Source organism: Lithobates pipiens, unplaced genomic scaffold (genome assembly GCF_037356315.1).
Source record: "Lithobates pipiens isolate NorthernLeopardFrog02 unplaced genomic scaffold, aLitPip1_a1.2 Scaffold_23, whole genome shotgun sequence".
In the NCBI taxonomy this organism is placed as follows: Eukaryota; Metazoa; Chordata; class Amphibia; order Anura; family Ranidae; genus Lithobates; species Lithobates pipiens.
This window is the reverse complement of record NW_027507785.1, coordinates 201,729,228-201,748,603: the sequence shown is the minus strand read 5'-3', so window position 1 is coordinate 201,748,603 and position 19,376 is coordinate 201,729,228. Positions and strand designations below refer to the sequence as shown.

Sequence of the window (19,376 nt, the reverse complement as noted above, 5' to 3'; positions counted from 1 at the left end):
TGTAGCCCTGTGTTGTTTGGCTGACTGAAATGGTTACAAACTTTGATGCAGTTCAATATTTGTTCTGCTGCTCATCAAATCTACACCCTTTTCTTCAACTCTGGCTGGACAAAGAAGAATTCCCCTACTAGGGTGATATTGTTGTATTGGGGTTTGGGGGGGGAAAGCCTGTATTATGTTTGGGATGGCGCGGAGTTGGGGGGGGGGGGTGGGGCCACGATCCTACCCTTTGGATCATTTCGTACTGAGTTACTCACTTTTGTTGTTTTACTTATGTTTTTAGTTTTAGCCTACACTGATAGTGCTTTTTAATCTTTAAAGAAAGTATATGGTTCTCACCACCATCTCCATGTATTACAGGCTTGGTTGTTGCTCTTTGGGCTCTCCGGGAGCCCTCGCCAATACACCCTAATGGTCAGTATTATACTGTCGTTTTTCATGACATCAAACCCTTAATCTACTCTCCTGGAATGTGAGAGGCCTTAATTCTAAGATCAATCATGCACTAGTTTTCAATCATATACAAAAACACAAATCCCATATTATTCTTTTACAGGAAATACATCTGGTTGGATCCAAAATCCTGGCCCTTGAACAGCCATTTATAGGCCATGCTTTTCACTCCATGTATTCTAATTACGCTAGAGGGGTTTCTGTCCTGGTGGCCAAGTCCCTATCATGTACTCCAGAAACTATTGTAACAGACCAGGTTGAGAGGTTTGTTGTGCTGGTACTCATAATAGACAATTTACCCCATACTTTTGTTTCAGTTTATGTTCCACCACCATTTACCATAGCTGTGTGGGAAATATTGATGGCGAAGGTGCTCCAGGTGGCCGAGGGCCTGATTATTTTAGCAGGACACTTGAACACGGTGCTTTCTCCTGATATAGATAGATTATGTGTCATGTCCAGATGCAGCTCCCCACTAGAGGCTTGTATGTCATATAAAGTCTGTTAGAGGCTTGGAGATGGAAAAACCCAGATACTCATACTTATTCATGTTTTTCTTCTACATATAATACTCTCTCTTGGTTGGAAATGTGTTTTCTGTCTAAGGATATCTTACCTAGGGTGGTGGAGGTTCAATTTCTTCTGAGGGCAATTTCAGGTCACTCCCCTCTAATATTGACTCTGGCCATGGGCCCGTCATGTGGATATAAATTGTGGAGTCTGAGCTCATTGTGGTTAAAGGAGGAGTGCTTGAAAAGGACCTCTGCTACCGCTATAGGTAATTTCTGGGCGTTCTGAGTGTTACATGGAATGCTTTTAAAGCTACCCTCAGAGGTTCTATTTCAGAGGTCATTAGGAAACTGATAAAGAATGGAAGATTTGAGAATGTGAACAGGCAGCTACAGAAGCTGAAGTGGAATATGTTAGAAAACGGTCCTCTTCTAATTTTAGGGTGTGGAGAGATTTTTCTCGCCAATTTGATTCAGTATTGGTTGAAAAGACACAAAAGAAACGACTTTACCAATCCCAACGTGTCTTTGAAATCGGAGATAAATATAGCCCATTCTCAGCATGCGCCTGCCTCTATTCTTTGTATTTATAATGAACACCAAATCCTCTGTATTTCTCCAGATGACATAGCAAATGCATTCATCCAGTTTTCTATTCTAATCTATATTCCTCCTGTGTGAGTTATGGAGCAGAAGAGGTCCAGCACTACCTAGAACATATCCCACTTACTGTAGTGTCTCAAGAGGCAGCAGCAAATCTAGATCTCCCTATCACTGTACCAGAATTAGAAGAAGCAATGCACTCCCTTCACCCTAACAAAACCCCTGTAGAGTGGTATTGTACTTACAAATAATTTTTTCCACAAAAATTATTAGAGGTACACAAAGAAGCTTTTGACAATTGTGTGCTCTCAGATTCTCTTCAGGAAGCATTGATTGTTCTCATCCCCAAACCGCACAAGGACCACTACTTTTGTGAGCCCTATCGCCCAATATCATAAATTAATGTTGATGCCAAAATAATAGCCATGCTCCTTTCTAAGAGACAATATAAGGTGATATATTCTATTATAAATCCAGACCAGACTGGCTTTATACAGACGAGATTGTCAGGTTATAATCTATGCCAGCTGTTTACAATCCTGCAGCCTGAAGGGTCTAGCCCAGATACTCGAATTGTAGTGTCATTAGACACCCATAAGGCCTTTGACTCTACTGAGTGGCCTTATTTACTGGCAGTCCTTGTGCAAATGGATTTTGGACTCAAATTTGTGGCCTGGGTAGAATTACTGCATTCTAAGCCTACAACCACCGACAATGAGCCACTGCAGCGTTTTTACCCTTTTTCAGCCACTAGCGGGGGTTAAAAGTGAAAACCTCTGCAAAAACTATGGTAAAGTGCCGCTAAAAATAGCAGCGCTTTACCGCCGACGTCCCCAACACCCCAGTGTGAAAGTGGCCATAATTTTTCTTTGGCTATCTTCAATTACTTCATGCAGTGGCAACTCAATTTGAACTGACAGTGGTTTCACTCTGCCTCTCTAAACTAGAAAAACTGCTATTTGAGGATGATCACTTAAATCTTTTTTTCTCAATATTATTTACTTCTCTTGATTTCCTCCTCCCCGAGGATGGAGAAGATAGCTAGACAATGGACCTCTGATATCCCTTCCTTAACAGAAGAATCATGGTCTGGGGTAGTCGTATCTTTATTGCCCTCTGTGATATCAGCCAGGGATAAGCTAATAAAATTCAACTTCTTACACCGAATTTACTATACCCCTTCTCTATAAGATGGGTAGAGTAGATTCACCAGAATGCCACCTCTGTCAAGCTGCAGTGGTGGGGTTATTTTCAAATGATTTGAATGTGCCCCTGTGTTGGGAGATTTTGGGTGGCAAGCCTCAGGTTTCTGGAGGACAGGATGGCCATTCCAAATATCTATTCATCCAATAAAAAAAAAAAAAAAATGTATTCACTTGTTTTTGTAGGAGTGGACTTTATGCCATTAAATTTTTGTCATGTGTATTTTTGCACTGTGAATATTCTTATAGATTAGCACACCTGTTTCTTTTAATTATCTATGCTTCTGGTAGGAGTTTGGACCTTTTAGGTTGCAGCTTTTCTTTATCTTTATTTTTTCATTTATTTATTGATTTCTCCATTTCAATAGTCACACTTCCATTCACCAGGAGAGTAGAATAAGGGCAGGAGTTTAACCCTTTTTTTTATCTTTAATACTGTATACTTTGACAATGCGTTTATAGGTAAACAAATTCTCTTTTGTCTGGATCCTATTATGTACTTTATGAAACATGGATGTTGTCATTATTTTTTTTGTGAAATATCAATAAAATGTACCCTTTAAAAAAAAAATGATTATATTATGGGACGATCGCTCTGAAAGCAGTATCGGTTCAGTAAAACAAAGCAAATAAATTCCAAATAAACCTGAGCCAATAATAAAGGATGAACAAAAAAAAACATTTACTCTGCACCTTTCTCATTAGAATATTTTAAATCAGGCTCCACATGAGAGTCCCTCCTTACATCAAAGTCCACATGAGAGTCCCTCCTTACATCAAAGTCCACATGAGAGTCCTTACTAACATCAAAGTCCACATGAGAATCCCTCCTTACATCAAAGTCCACATGAGAATCCCTCCTTACATCAAAGTCCACATGAGAATCCCTCCTTACATCAAAGTCCACATGAGAGTCCTTACTAACATCAAAGTCCACATGAGAATCCCTCCTTACATCAAAGTCCACATGAGAATCCCTCCTTACATCAAAGTCCACATGAGAATCCCTCCTTACATCAAAGTCCACATGAGAGTCCCTCCTTACATCAAAGTCCACATGAGAGTCCTTACTAACATCAAAGTCCACATGAGAATCCCTCCTTACATCAAAGTCCACATGAGAATCCCTCCTTACATCAAAGTCCACATGAGAATCCCTCCTTACATCAAAGTCCACATGAGAGTCCTTACTAACATCAAAGTCCACATGAGAATCCCTCCTTACATCAAAGTCCACATGAGAATCCCTCCTTACATCAAAGTCCACATGAGAATCCCTCCTTACATCAAAGTCCACATGAGAGTCCCTCCTTACATCAAAGTCCACATGAGAGTCCCTGCTTAAATCAGGGTTCTCATCAGAATTTCTCTTTACATGAGAGTCCTCATTGGAATGACCCATTATATCAGAGTCCTCCTTATGTCAAAGTCCACAGCAGCGTCCCCCTTACATCATGGTCCTCTTTGTATAGTATATACATAGCTACATTGGCCTAAGCTGGACCAATGTAACTATTTCAAAACTATAGCCTGCCTGGAATTCTTCTTTAAGCTATGCAATAGAGAAAATAGGAGGTCTCTAGAATATGAAGCTTTACAAAAAGAATACAAAATCTTTAGCTATTGGAAAGGTCTACTGGGTTACAAATGAAAAAAGGTGCTATTAAGACTTTAGTATTATTACTTTTCTACACAAAACAAGTATTTTTTTTAAATAGAAGTATGGGATTTCAAAATAACAAAAACACATACTCACCTAGGTGGATACAGTATCACTGTGATGCTGCCAGCTCTAAGACCAAGAACTGAGAGATCAAAAAACGCTAATTGCTCAGTTCTCAGGCTTCAATGAGCAAAAGACTGGTGACTGTCAGTCAGCACTCTCTGCTCTGTCCTTCCAGGGCTCACTGGAGCACCAGGATGTGGAGGGATCGGCTGGCTCAGGCTCCCAGCGCCACATTAACAGGCATTTGGGTGGATCCAGACATTGGCACATGAGGTGGGGTTGAGTTGTATGTTTGAGAGGTGGAAAGCTGACATTCCTGATCTCAAGGAGGAAGACTGGGAAGATTGTGTTTCTGCTTATGCCCCCCCCCCCCCCTCTATGATATCAGCTAGGGACAGATTTGTGCAGGTGAATGTTCTTCATCGTGTACACTACACGCCACAGAGACTATGCCAACATATGCCCACAGAGAGACCCCAGGTGCCATAGGTGTGGTGCGGAGAGTGGCTCCTTATGCCATATGGTTTGGTCCTGCCTTAAACTTGACACATACTGGAAGTCGGTGGTTGACACTCTTAGTGACATTTGTGATACTGTAGTCCCACTGGACCCTCTAGTTATTTTACTTAACAATATGGAGGATACCACTATATAAAATAACTTATGAGAGGAGAAATTGCCCCAAAAAATAACAATAATCTGGTCCACCTGGATTGATGCAGAAGGAGGAATGCCTAATGGCAGACTATAATTGTTTCATGCTTCTTGGAGGTGGTGCACCCCCCCCCCCATCCCTACTTCTCCTCTGGTTTTCCTTTCTCATGCGCGTCTGCTCCTTAATCCTCCCTATGCTAAAAGTCTGGGATCCCTTTGAGAGTCTGGACTGGCTGAGTGATGTCGACTTTAGCCCACTGTTGACTGAATATGGGTCACAGAAGTGCAAAATTAAGTGCACTCCTGTGATCCAAATGAAAAGTAGGGCCAAAAGAGTTTTGGCCCACACCTCCTTTTATGCCCCATACACATGGTCGGAAATTCAGACAGAAAAAGTCTGATTGGATTATGTTGTCAGAAAATCCGATCGTGTGTGGGCTCTATCGGACTTTTTCCATCGGAATTTCCGACTGAAACAGTTTGAGAGCTGGATCTAAAATTTTCCGACAACAAACTCCGATCTGACTTTTTCCGATCGTGTGTAGAGAATTCCGATGAACAAAGTGCCACGCATGCTCAGAAAAAATTTGGAGACGAAAGCTATTGGCTACTGGCCTCTACGTGGTCCTGCCGTATGTTTTGTAAGTCACCTCGTTCCGAATGATCGGATTTTCCGACAACTTTGTGCAACCGTGTGTATGCAACACAAGTTTTGGCCAAAATCCGTTGGAAAAAATCCAACGGATTTTGTTGTCAGAATGTCCGACCGTGTGTATGGGGCATAAGTCTATACAGTTCAAAAGCTTAGACTAGGACCAAGGATTATACAGACCAGTATGTGGAATTATGAGTCAGATTCATATGGAAGAAGGTTCTTTGTTCTGTACATTAATAACTTTCTTGCCTCTGAGGCTACTCTGCAAATATTGAAACTGGTATAATTTGAGAATGCAAAAAGGAGGAATAAATAAAAAGGTCTCCTCTGAGTGTAGTTTGTTCCGTGGGCTAAAGCAGCACCTGTTTGTCAAAGTGACATTTCCCCGGCATCAGCAGCAGGTTAGAGACGCAGCAAGACTTATATCCCTGTTCTGCTTCTAATCAGGCTCCAAACCGCCATCAAAGGCAACCTGCACTATATCTTCCTGCCCTAATTAAATGCTTACCTGGAGGATGCCCAATCCTTACAGACTATATGGTGGAAACACAATATTTAATCTCAGAATAGCCTCTGTTTCCTGATCTCTCAACCTGCAAACCATCAACATGAATCGAAAAAAGCATGACATTTTTAGATTGAAGTGACTCAGAGAAAAATTGTACTTACTGGTCTTGATTTAGTAAGCAGGGTGTGATCACTTTGCAAAGTGATGTTTGCTTAGTTTATAAGGTGAAGCCGTATGCACTTTAAATGTGCAATCATGTTCAATCAAGAAAAAAAAAACACAATGGGATGACTGAAGAGATAAAGCATCCCCTTATTTACTGAGCTTTGGGAATATCCCTTTGTTAAGTAAGCATTCACTTTACTAAATGAACAGCCTCTGTTTTTTAGTAAATGAATCCCATAGACTTAAACTGCTGGGAGTTTGCTTACATACTGGCACTGTTGACGATGTAATAGTCAAGTTGGTGGTCACGAAATCGGGTGTAACCCATGTAGCATTATCCTTACAGAACTGTAAATAAGAAACATCTACACCTGGATTAACAATCAATAATAGTAATAATATTTGCAGCTGCTGTCTATTGTGTCCAACAAAGAGTTAACCAATATTAAATCACTCTCAGGCAGCGCTTGCTATAACATAAAAAAAGTCTACTAGTAGGTGCCACAAATTACATATGACATACTGTGGATGCCATTGCTGTAATTGTAAGTGGCAGGTAATAATTCAATTGTAAACATAAGTGACAAAAATTAAAGTGCAAAAGAGTCTTTTGTGCAATATTGAGTGCTTTGTGCCTTGTTCTCGGGGGTTCCCCCCTGTGTATTCCACCACATGCTATAATATATTCACACAGTACTCACCAGATGTCGTTGATGCCCTTACTGTGTATAGTAAGGAGAGTCAACAAGGCTTGTAGGTCTTTAGGACCTGTCCCACAATTCCTGGTGTCTCCTGGTTGCTCTTATGGATCCTGGCTCATTCTTGTTGTGATCCAGTATGTTTTCCTAAACGATTATTAGGCAGGCAAAAAATAAATGGAGAGACAACCTCCCATACTGTAAAAACCTTGATTGATGTACTCCTTTAGGGTGTGCAGAAAGATGGACGCTATCTAGAACCTGACATGCGTTCCATTCCAGGAGTGACGCAAGGGATGCGTGAGAGCAACCAGGAGACACCAGGGATTCTGGTTGCACGTGGTGGAACAAACGGGGAATCTTGGGAACAAGGCACGAAGCACTCGAGATTGCACAAAAAGACTCTTTTACACATGTCACTTTAATTATTATTTATCACTTATGTTTACAATTGAATTATTACCTGTCACTTACAATTACAGCAATGGCATCCACAGTATGTCATATATAATTTTTGGCACCTACTAGTAGACTTTCTAAGTTATAGCAAGCGCTATCTGAGATTGATTTAATATGGAGATCTTCATTTTGTGTCTCTGACTTGTCCTGCTCAGCTTTAGGTCAAAAGTACCTACTGCATATTTGTGCTGCCTGGCTTGTACTCGGGGTGACCTCCAACTATCCAGAAAAGTAAGTACCCAACACAAAAATAAATGAGATCATGGTCCATATGCACAGTAAAAGCACCCCAGCAGGGACCTTTTTCATGCAAAGACTGTGCAGCTCCATGTAGGACCATTAGTGCAGATCTTAAAGAGTATGCCACTTTTTTGGAACTTAAAGCAGAGTTCCACCCAAAGTGAAAGCTTTGCGTATCTGTTTCCCCTTCTCCAGTGCCACATTTGGCCCTTTTCAGGGGGGGTCAAACTGGTTTGTAAGGGTTTACAACCACTTTAAAGGACAATGTTATGAAAAAGTTAAGTAGTCTACAGGACTAGTGACAGGGCTCTCTAGGAAATACCAGGGATTGCTATAAAAGTGATTGAATCCTTGAGCTTATACCATGCTGTTCTTATACAAATGTAAATTTACAATGTATATGATTTTAAGAAGATGAATCTATAAGACTGATAAAAGATAAATTATACACTAGATAATATGTTACACCATTATCTGTAGCCTGGGATTCTATGTCTGAACTATTCTAAAACTATTAAAGTTATTCATGAAAAAAAAAAATTAATAACTCAAAATAATTGTGATTATGTGTGATAATTCTAAACAGTGGCCTGGAGGAAGATGTGTAACACAGAAAATTGTCGAGCTAGAGATTAACTCAGATAATAAATACTACCATTACTTATTAATATCAACTACATACAGATATTAGAATGCAAATGTTTTCCCTTAAGTTGGCTCAATTGAGCACTAGAGCATATACAATTATGTGTGCAGCTATGTCCATTATCCTAAAATAAAAAAAAGCTATGAGTTTTAAGTCTTTTGGGGCTACACTAGGCTTCCCATGGTCTTCTGCGCCTAAAATTATGTATTTCTTTGTGTAGAATCTACAAATTAAGGACTTACCTGGAGCAGCAAGTGATATTTCAGGACCCTTTGCATAGGAACCACAAGAAGATCACGCAGTGTGAATTTCCCGTTATTTGCTCTCTTTGAACATTCCTGTTTAGATGAAATATTGTTATCATTACATCGCTGCAGTCTCTGCTTTCAATGACACATTACAGAATTATAAAAAAAAACAGATGCGTGGCCCTGGAAATGTCATCTATATTTAAGCAAAATAAGATTTTAAGTTTTGCATGAAAACAAGCACATTTAAAAATGTACTCTTATAAATGCTTTCCTTTCACATTAATCACGTCTGCAGCAATAATGGTGTGTGCTGTCATATCGCTGCGCTGCAAGCTAGGTCATGCAATTGTGCAGATAATTTGAACGTAACGCTCTAGGCAAAGGGATACAAAAACAATGAAGAACAAGTCCTTTTAAATTGATTTTTATTATGAAGGAATTATGGAATGCGCGTGTGCCAAAATCTAGAAAATAATCCCAAAAGAACATAATGTATATTTGCTTTCAAACAATGAATCAGATTCATTTTTAAATGTTGTCTTTAAAACATCAATGTGATTTGTGAAGAAGCTCCGGCTTGAAGTACTGAAAATCATTAATGAAGCGATGGTGACAGAACCTTTGCCATGAAATGGTCCCACGGTGAAGGACAGAGCTTCACAGAAGCACACTGTTGCTGTCCCTGCAGCTGGTGGTGTGCTGCAGGGAAGATGGATGCTTGCCAGGGGATGGTGCTTCTATTAGCGGGCACCACAGAGCACTACTTCTTCTACAAAGGCATCCATAAGGAGTTCACGGCAGGACAGAAACTGGAGTTCTGTCAGAAACTGATAAAAACCCTAAGGCAGTTATTTTCAAACTTAAATATCTCACTTTAAGCATGCATTAAAATCAGAATACCGTTGATGTTATTACTGCTACGGCACTGATTTTAACTGGCAGAATAACAGGACCTGTATGGAAAATAAGACACCTGTAATGCACACCTAACAGGTTTACAAACCACATCTGATCTCATTTCCAGATCATATATAATGGTTTCTATGATATGTACAGAAGATATTATTATAGTAATTTCTTCAAAAAATACACTCAAATTGATTTTAGTGTACACAAACACAATATAATACCCATTTGTCTGGTGATATAGGCATACCCCACTTTTAAGTACACAATGGGGTTTATTTAGGAAAGCTGGAAAGTGAAAAATCAGGCTCACTTCTGCATAGAAACCAATGAGCTTCCAGGTTGTATTACCAAAGCTTAATTGAATAAGCTGGGGTTAGAAGTTTGTTGGTTTCCATGCAGAAGTGAGCTTGATTTTGCACTTTCCAGCTTTAGTAAATACACCCCATTGTGTACTTAAAAGTGGGGTATGCCTGTATATAGCAATTAGATACCAAATATGCCAATCCTCCTGAATAATGGCCCTGGAATTATTGCTCTCACTTTGGAGTGTGTGGCAATACCTAATGTGTAGGACAATCAACATTTTCATGAGTGTTTGCATGTGCATACATGTAGGGTTGTTTTTTTATTTTATTTATTTTATTAAACTTCTATTTTTTTTATTGTAACTTAATTTTATTGCTAACACAGGGAGACACAAAAGCCTCCTGTGTAATAGCATAGTTCAGATGACAGGTTCTCTCTAAGGAGACATCAAGGGTTTAAAGAGACAGGTTAACACCTCTGCAAAATGATTGGGCACAGACTGTAGTGACAGCTCTGAACCTGGAAGGGCTCAGAGTTGAGCCCTTCCGGGGTCATACTCCTTCCACATCCAGAAAGCTAAAACTCAATGATGGGTGTTCTAAGGTGTTCAGAGGCCTTGTGATGCTTAAATCCTTGTGACAGCAGGTATGGAGGGATTCAAGTACAGACCAGCCATGTAAGAATGGCAGTCATCCAGAATGATGCAGTAACAGATATAAGTTAAAAGGGTGGCTACATACCTCCAGTTTTAATTTGACGTCTTCTCTGGTTTTACATATGTTATCCAGGATAGATATGGCTAACTCCACCTGACTACAGTACTCTCCATAAATAAGAAGTCTGATAAAGATGATAAAAATTAGTTAGCTGTGCACAGTGCTTTTTAATTAATAAATTATTACATTTATAGAAAACAATGAGCTCATACACAGACAGATATTCTATGAAACATGATAAAAGATAAAAGAACTGCCTAAACTTGTAGTAATCATCCAATTATGAGATGATCTGCAAATTCATGGCTGGTAATCTTTAGCTAAAGTAGAATTTCAGGCAAAACCTGTCTAGTATTAAAAAATGTTCCCTCCCTCTTCTTAAAGTAAAACTAAGGCCGGGCTCCCATATGTGCGAATTGGATGGCAGCTTCTCCGCATCCAATTCCCATTACATGCGAGTGTGATTGGCTCTCAATGGAGCCGGTTCACAAAGGTCCGGAGGGAGCCGCGGTCTGCATTTCAAAAGGGTCCTGTATGTTTTTGGGTCCGGCTCAGGTGCGAATTTAGGCAAAAATTCGGACCTGAATTGCACCTGAACCTGTGAACAGAAACACACCAGACCCCATGCTGTGAACTGCGGCTGCACATATGTGAACCCGGCCTAAATGCAAAACTTTTTTTTGCAGACAGTGCAGAGGGCTTACAAACCCTGTCAGTTTTTATTGCTGTCTGTGCTCCCGTTAGAGAGATTCATCCTATTTGTCCTGTTTACTATTATCATTGAAAGTGAAAGTAAAAGAAAATCCCACATTTTGGGTTGTCCCTAGAAAAGTAATAGAGGGGCACTAATTCTGGTGACCTGGGGGTCCCCAAGGTATTTCCTTAATTTGCAGGGATTTCTTTTCACCTCCTGTTTTGGCTATGGGACACGAAGTGAAGGGAAATCTCCCCAATGGGACAAAGAAGGCAAAAAATAAACTGACAGCGGTTATGAACCTCTCTTACCCAAAAAAAAAAAGGTTTGCCTATAGTCCTACATTAACACCTTTTCTTGCTAACCTGTGTAAGAAAGATTTGTATACTTACCTATTATCAGGCTGCTCTAGCCTGGTCATGTGATTCGGCTCCCCTGTGTCAACAAGCACAGCTAAAAGGAGCGCCGACAACAGATGGGCCACTGAAGCCTATGGGTGATGTCACCAGTCCCAGGCATTATCAGCCAATGTCTGAAGCGCTCTCTCTACTCCCCTGCAGGCGGCCCTGACTAACATGGGACATCACGTGACCGGACCAAAGAGGCCTGAGAATAGGTATATAGACAAATCTTTCTAAGTCCTTGTACACACGGTCAGAGAATCCGTTGGAATGTGTCCTATCGGACCGTGTCGTCGGATAATCCGACTGTGTGTGGTATGCATCGGACTGATTCCGTCAGAATATCCGTCGGACCCAATTTTCCAACATGTTGGAAATATTTCCCGACCAACTGGGCTGATCGGACATACTCCGATCATGTGTAGAGAATTTTGATCGGACCAAGTGCCACGCATGCTCAGATCAAATTCCTACATCAAAGCTATTGGCTACTAGCCTGAATGTAGTCCCATCGTAACGAAATTACGTCATCACGTTCTGAAAGATCTGATTTTTTCGCCAACTTTGTCCGACCGTGTGTGTGCAACAGTTTCAGACAAGATCCGACGGACAAAATCCGACGGGCAAAATCCGACGGATTTGGTTGTGGAAATCTCCGACCGTGTGTACAGGGGCTTACACAGGTTAGTCAAAATAGGTGTTAGGATGGGGGAGAGATCATTTTTAAAGTGGAGTTTCACCCTGTATTTCAAGTTTGGCCCCCTGTCATTGCTCATCTCATTCCTTAAAATATTCAGCTGCCAAGCTATGGATTTATTTCAGTAGTCTATGTGCTCTATGTAGCCTTTCCCATACCTAGATGTTTAGATTTTCAGCATACACAATATAGCTAAATGTAACTATTCTTATCTGTTAAATACAGACATAAAACCTGATAAAGATGATAAAATTGAAAATGAGCTCAAATACCAAGGAAACTGAAGTAGCTGAAGTGATGAGACAAGCAGAAAGTAGCAGAAACATTAAAAGGACACAGCAGCATCAGGGTGCTGTATAGGCCCATCTTCCCTTCGGACCTGTTGGTAGTGACTCTATTGTGACCCCTGTTGTTGCTGTTGATGAAGTTATTGCAGATAGTGAAATATTACCTCTCTTTATATGCTAGGAAGACCAAGTAGAGGTTTTGGCTATTTTTATGCGTAATCGAGTCATTGACTTCAAGCATGAGGCTTCTGTGCACTTTCACCAGTTCCTGTATGCCAAAAAGAGAAATATGTGATCATACACAAAAACATTCAAAGAATAAAAACCTAAATGAAACTAGATAAAAGGGCACAAACAGCACTGTGTAGGAGTCAGTTCACACTGCTATGGCATGGGAATTTGCAGCGATACCTGTGTGTTTCCCACACCGCATCATAATCGCACTTTGTTCATGTCAATGTTAACCACATCCCACCCGTAGGGAATCATATGACGTCCTGGACTTTAAGTAGAGATATCTGAATGATGCCTGCAGCTGTAGCATATGTAACTGTAGCATATGTAGCATATGTAACTGAATTAAATGGCATTTTATATTAGCCAGGAGCAGCTTTAAAATTTGTCATTGTTACTTATTCTTTCACATCGCCACGGTACTGGAGAGCTTTGCTATATTTCTCATGCTTCTCGTCTAAGGTACTTACAGGGATATTAATAAATATTTGTTGCAGGTCTGTTGAAGGCAAGAATTTTTTCAATGGCTCCATGAAGAACTGTAAAAGGAAAGACAGATAATGAATGTATAAAAAAGCGATGTGAAAAAATGAATTCACTGTGATGAACACCAGCGACTAATTATACAGGAGGTAAGAGGTTATATTTGGTATCAAACATTTCACTGTTATCACACCACTAATTGTCTGGCATTTTATATACAAGGGTTTCTCTATCAGTCAGTTAACAGTATTTACACATTTAGAATTTCTAATCAAAGAGTTTAGGCCGGTATAAATACCAAGGTTTAAAATACCTTTGACCCCCTCTGTGTAAGCCCTTGTACATACGGTCAGACATTCCGACAACAAAATCCATTAGGGATGCACCGAATGGGTTTTTTGGTGCCGAAACCGATACCGAAAATGAAAAATACACTAGGCCGAAAACCGAAACCGATACCGAAACAGCACCGATACCGAAAATGACTGTTTTAAAAAAAAATTTTTATACAGGAGGTGGTCAGAGACTGGGGACATGGTACAGGAGGTGGTCAGAGACTGGGGACATGGTACAGGAGATGGTCAGAGACTGGGGACACGGTACAGGAGGTGGTCAGAGACTGGGGACACGGTACAGGAGGTGCTCAGAGACTGGGGACACGGTACAGGAGGTGGTCAGAGACTGGGGACATGGTACAGGAGGTGGTCAGAGACTGGGGACACGGTACAGGAGGTGGTCAGAGACTGGGGACACGGTACAGGAGGTGGTCAGAGACTGGGGACATGGTACAAGAGATGGTCAGAGACATGGGACACGGTACAGGAGATGGTCAGACTGGGGACACGGTATAGGAGATGGTCAGACAGAGGACGTGGTACAGGAGATGGTCAGAGACTGGGGACATGGTACAGAAGATGGTCGGTGCCTCATTGCAGCCAGTGTGCCTCATTGCAGCCAGTGTGCCTCATTGCAGCCAGTGTGTCTCATTGCAGCCAGTGTGCCCCATTGCAACCAGTGTGTCCCATTGCAGCCAGTGTGCCCCATTGCAGCCAGTGTGCCCCATTGCAGCCAGTGTGCCATTTTGCAGCCAGCCTGTGCAGGGAAGAGAGCCGCCTCCGCCGCCTGTTTGATCACAGCGCCGGGAACATCACAGCTTTCATTTCAATAGCTGTGTGTTCCCGGCCGCGCCGTCACACACAGCCCCTCCCCCTTCTCTGGGCACTTTGATAGACAGATCATCCGTCCAATCCTGCGGATGATCTGTCTATCTAAGTGCCCGGACAAGGGGGAGGGGCTGTGTGTGACGGCGCGCGGCCGGGAACACACAGCTATTGAAATGAAAGCTGTGATGTTCCCGGCGCTGTGATCAAACAGGCGGCGGAGGCGGCTCTCCTGCGCTATGCACCCCCCATGATGGGCGGCACCAGGGGCGGGAGGCGGAGCCCCGCCCCCACCCAGGCCACGCCCCATTTTCGGCTCCATTATCGGCCGTTTTTCTCTTTCGGCAAATTGCAAAGGGCATTTTCGGCCGATATGTTTCGGCGGCCGAAATTTCGGTGCATCCCTAAAATCCATCTGATTTTTTCCGACGGATTTTGTCCGAAACTGGTGTTGCATGCACACGGTCGGACAAAGTTGTCGGAAAATCCGATCGTTCGTAATGTGATGACGTTATATAGTTACGACGGGACTACGTTCAAGCTAGTAGCCAATAGCTTTGGTCTAGGAATTTGATCTGAGCATGCATGGCACTTTGTCCGATCGAAATTCTCTAGACAAAGTCCGATCGGATCATGTTGTCGGAAAATTTTTATATCCAGCTCTCAAACTTTGTTGGTCGGACATTCTGACGGAAAAAGTCATAAGCCCACACACACGGTCGGATTATCCGACAACGCGGTCCAATCGGACATCTTCCGTCTGAATGTCTGACCGTGTGTACAAGGGCTAAGGGTAAGGATGGTCTTTGGATGCTCACAATGCTTGGTCTTTCCAAGTAAGGGTTTTGATATTTTCTTGCCCACTGGTAAATCAGTAGACCAGAAAGTAAGCAGCAGCCTCTGTTTTTGGCTTCAGTGTGGATTTGATAGCAACTGCAGTTTTAACTATTTTAAATAGTTCATCATGATTAGACAGGATGTATCGCCCAGCTTTCACCACTGTACACCCACCTTTTCTATCGACTCCAAGGTCTCAGAATATTTCTCCTCTGTCTGCTTAATTTCTAAAAGGCAGCAGCTCCGGATGTCACTCTCTGCAGTCCTCTGCAATCATTCAAAAGAAATGTCATTCAGAAACTCTCGTAAAAATGACTATAATAATAAATTATGTATTCGTGCCTATCAGACAATTAAATGGTCAGTAAGATGGTGGTGTTGAGAATTTAGAAAAAGATAACATAGTATGTTGTGGTTGGCTTAGGTGGCCTGGCTTGAACCAAAATGCTTAAAGGTTTTACTTTGGAGATTTGCAACAGTTCCCACATCAGCAGAAGTGAGCCTGATTTTGCACTTTCCAGTAAATAAACCCCATTGTGTAATTAAAAGTGGGGTATGCCTGTACTGTATTTAAGTATAATTATTCCACAATATGTTATATTACATCTAGAACACACACATCCGCATTAACACACCAGTACAGGTTTCCTTACATTGGGCATTGCAATTTCAACCTTCATGAGATCTTCATAAACCTCATCTCCTTCATCCTCTCTGTATACACAGTCATAATATAATTCATCATCTTCCTCCATCCCTGATTCACTGTAAGAGGGGAAAAAAATCATGAATTCATTTTTGTTGACAAGTAATTTTGTCATTTCATTTGTTTCTTTTCATATATATGACAGTCATTTTTATTGTTCCACAATGTATGGTGTTATATGTATGGTGTTATAATAGAGAGTTGCAATCTATGGATTCTCAGTTCTATACTGATATTTAATAGACATGTGCATTCGTTTTCGTCCGAATGCATTTTCGTCCGAATTTCAGCTATTTTCGTTTTCGTTTTGACAAACGATAACGAAAGCACAAAATCCGAAAAACGAAAGATCCGACATAAATAAATGCTTTATTTTCGTTTTCATTGTTACAACAGTTCGATATAGAATAGGAGATTCGACATGACTCTGACAACAATCTGTGTCTATAGAACCTGTGGTCGAATGTGCCTAACCTTACCTCTATTAGTCCAAGATTATATAGAGAAAATATTCGACAGAGAAAAAAGATTTGACAGAGAGAAAAGATTCTGCAAGTTACTGTCCTAAAAAGTGTTTGGGGACCCGGGTCCTGCCCCAGGGGACATGGATCAATGCAAAAAAAAGTTTTAAAAACGGCCGTTTTTTCGGGAGCAGTGATTTTAATAATGATTAAAGTGAAACAATAAAAGTGTAATATTCCTTTAAATTTCGTAGGGGGCGGTTGTCTATAGTATGCCTGTGAAGGGGCGCATGTTTCCCGTGCTTAGAATTGTCCCTGCACAAAGTGTCATTTCTGCAGGAAAAAAAGTCCTTTAAAATCACTCGCAGCTATTATGAATTGTCGGCTCCCGTAATACAGAGAACACTCGTTGAAAGTCATTGATAAAAAAATAAATAAATAAATAAATAAAAAAGGCGTGGGGGTCCCCCAAATTCAATTACCAGGCCCTTCAGGTCTGGTATGGATATTAAGGGGAACCCTGCCTCAAATTTAAGAAAAAATTTGACGTGGGGTTCCCCCTAAATATCCATAACCAGACCCTTCAGGTCTGGTATGGATATTAAGGGGAACCCCGCGTCAAATTTCAAAAAAAATTGACGTGGGGTTCCCCCTAAAAATCCATACCAGACCCTTTATCCGAGCACGCAACCTGGCAGGCCGCAGGAAAAGAGGGGGGGACGAGAGAGCGGCCCCCCCTCCCTCCTGAACCGTACCAGGCCACATGCCCTCAACATTGGGAGGATGCTTTGGGGGTCTGTGACCCCTCAAAGCACCTTGTCCCCATGTTGATGAGGACAAGGGCCTCATCCCCACAACCCTGGCCGGTGGTTGTGGAGGTCTGCGGGCGGGGGGCTTATCAGAATCTGGAAGCCCCCTTTAACAAGGGGACCCCCAGATCCCGCCCCCCCCCCTGTTTGAAATGGTAAGGGGGTACAAAAGTACCCCTACCATTTCACAAAGAAAGTGTAAAAAATGGTTAAATAAAACAAACACGCAAGGGGAAACCCGGGGTTCCCTGTGACGTATGGGTGACCCCTCTGATGTAACACAGGCAGGTTTCCCTTACATCAGAGGGGGGCGGGGTCACCTATATACGTCACGGGGAACCCCGGGTTTCCCCTTGCGTCAGAGGGGGGCGGGGTCAGGTGACGGGTGGCCCCGCCCTCCGTATATAAGAAACGTCAGCCGCCGGAATCCTTGCAGTGTCTCCTCCACGGAGACAGAAGAAGGATGGATCGCTGCGCTGGATGAGATGAGACATCGCTGGAGAGATGATCGTCCGTCGCTGGATAGCAAGAGTGGATTACCGCCGCTGGAATCTTTTTTTTATTTTTTTATTTTTAATAAAGGAATTTTTCAAAAGTGTGTTTGTTTTATTTAACCATTTTTTACACTTTCTTTGTGAAATGGTAGGGGTACTTTTGTACCCCCTTACCATTTCAAACAGGGGGGGGGCCGTGATCTGGGGGTCCCCTTGTTAAAGGGGGCTTCCAGATTCTGATAAGCCCCCCGCCCGCAGACCTCCACAACCACCGGCCAGGGTTGTGGGGATGAGGCCCTTGTCCTCATCAACATGGGGACAAGGTGCTTTGAGGGGTCACAGACCCCCAAAGCATCCTCCCAATGTTGAGGGCATGTGGCCTGGTACGGTTCAGGAGGGAGGGGGGGCCGCTCTCTCGTCCCCCCCTCTTTTCCTGCGGCCTGCCAGGTTGCGTGCTCGGATAAAGGGTCTGGTATGGATTTTTAGGGGGAACCCCACGTCAATTTTTTTTTAAATTTGACGCGGGGTTCCCCTTAATATCCATACCAGACCTGAAGGGCCTGGTAATTGAATTTGGGGGACCCCCACGCTTTTTTTATTTATTTATTTATTTATTTATCAATGACTTTCAATGAGTGTTCTCTGTATTACGGGAGCCGACAATTCATAATAGCTGCGAGTGATTTTAAAGGACTTTTTTTCCTGCATAAATGACACTTTGTGCAGGGACAGTTCTAAGCACGGGAAACATGCGCCCCTTCACAGGCATACTATAGACAACCCCCCCCCTACGAAATTTAAAGGAATATTACACTTTTATTGTTTCACTTTAATCATTATTAAAATCACTGCTCCCGAAAAAACGGCCGTTTTTAAAACTTTTTTTTGCATTGATCCATGTCCCCTGGGGCAGGACCCAGGTCCCCAAACACTTTTTAGGACAGTAACTTGCAAATTAGCCTTTAAAATGAGCACTTTAGATTTTGAACGTTGGAGTCCCATAGACTTTAATAGGGTTCTAAAGTATGCTATATACTAGCTCCGTCGAATCTTCTTTATACATTCGACAGACACCATAAGCCTTCAAAGACAGATTCGACCGTGATTCATGTGGATTTTCGGACGAATGCAATTTTTGAACGAAAAACGAAATAAATAAAAACGAATTTCGGGAGTAACTAAATAAATTAAGTTTTCAGACGAAAACGAAATTCCGAAACAAAATATTTTACTCTGCACATGTCTAATATTTAATGGAACATTTTTTAACCTGCCCCTTTAAAATCGAGCAGTGAGGTGATGACAATCATCCACAGGCTTGAGTCTAGTTTTTCTCCCTATATCTGCATCTGTTGCTGTCCTGGCCGTAACTTTGACAAAGTACATGCGCACGAAACATGTAAGTTACAGCAA

At 41.9% G+C, this 19,376-nt stretch overlaps 1 protein-coding gene across 4 annotated transcripts in view; it reads right to left on the bottom strand.

Annotated features, from left to right (window-relative positions):
- Positions 1–19,376, bottom strand: part of VAV3 (vav guanine nucleotide exchange factor 3) — a 318,799-nt gene that overhangs the window by 152,975 nt on the left and 146,448 nt on the right. For all 4 annotated transcript variants that reach the window (XM_077452774.1, XM_077452773.1, XM_077452776.1 and 1 more), the window contains exons 5-10: positions 16,147–16,258; positions 15,668–15,760; positions 13,484–13,552; positions 12,944–13,047; positions 10,725–10,824; positions 8,761–8,856 (exon numbers count right to left, since the gene is read on the bottom strand). In XM_077452774.1, the coding sequence (XP_077308900.1) occupies positions 8,761–8,856; positions 10,725–10,824; positions 12,944–13,047; positions 13,484–13,552; positions 15,668–15,760; positions 16,147–16,258 (574 nt within the window). The remainder of the gene's footprint in view (positions 1–8,760; positions 8,857–10,724; positions 10,825–12,943; positions 13,048–13,483; positions 13,553–15,667; positions 15,761–16,146; positions 16,259–19,376) is intronic.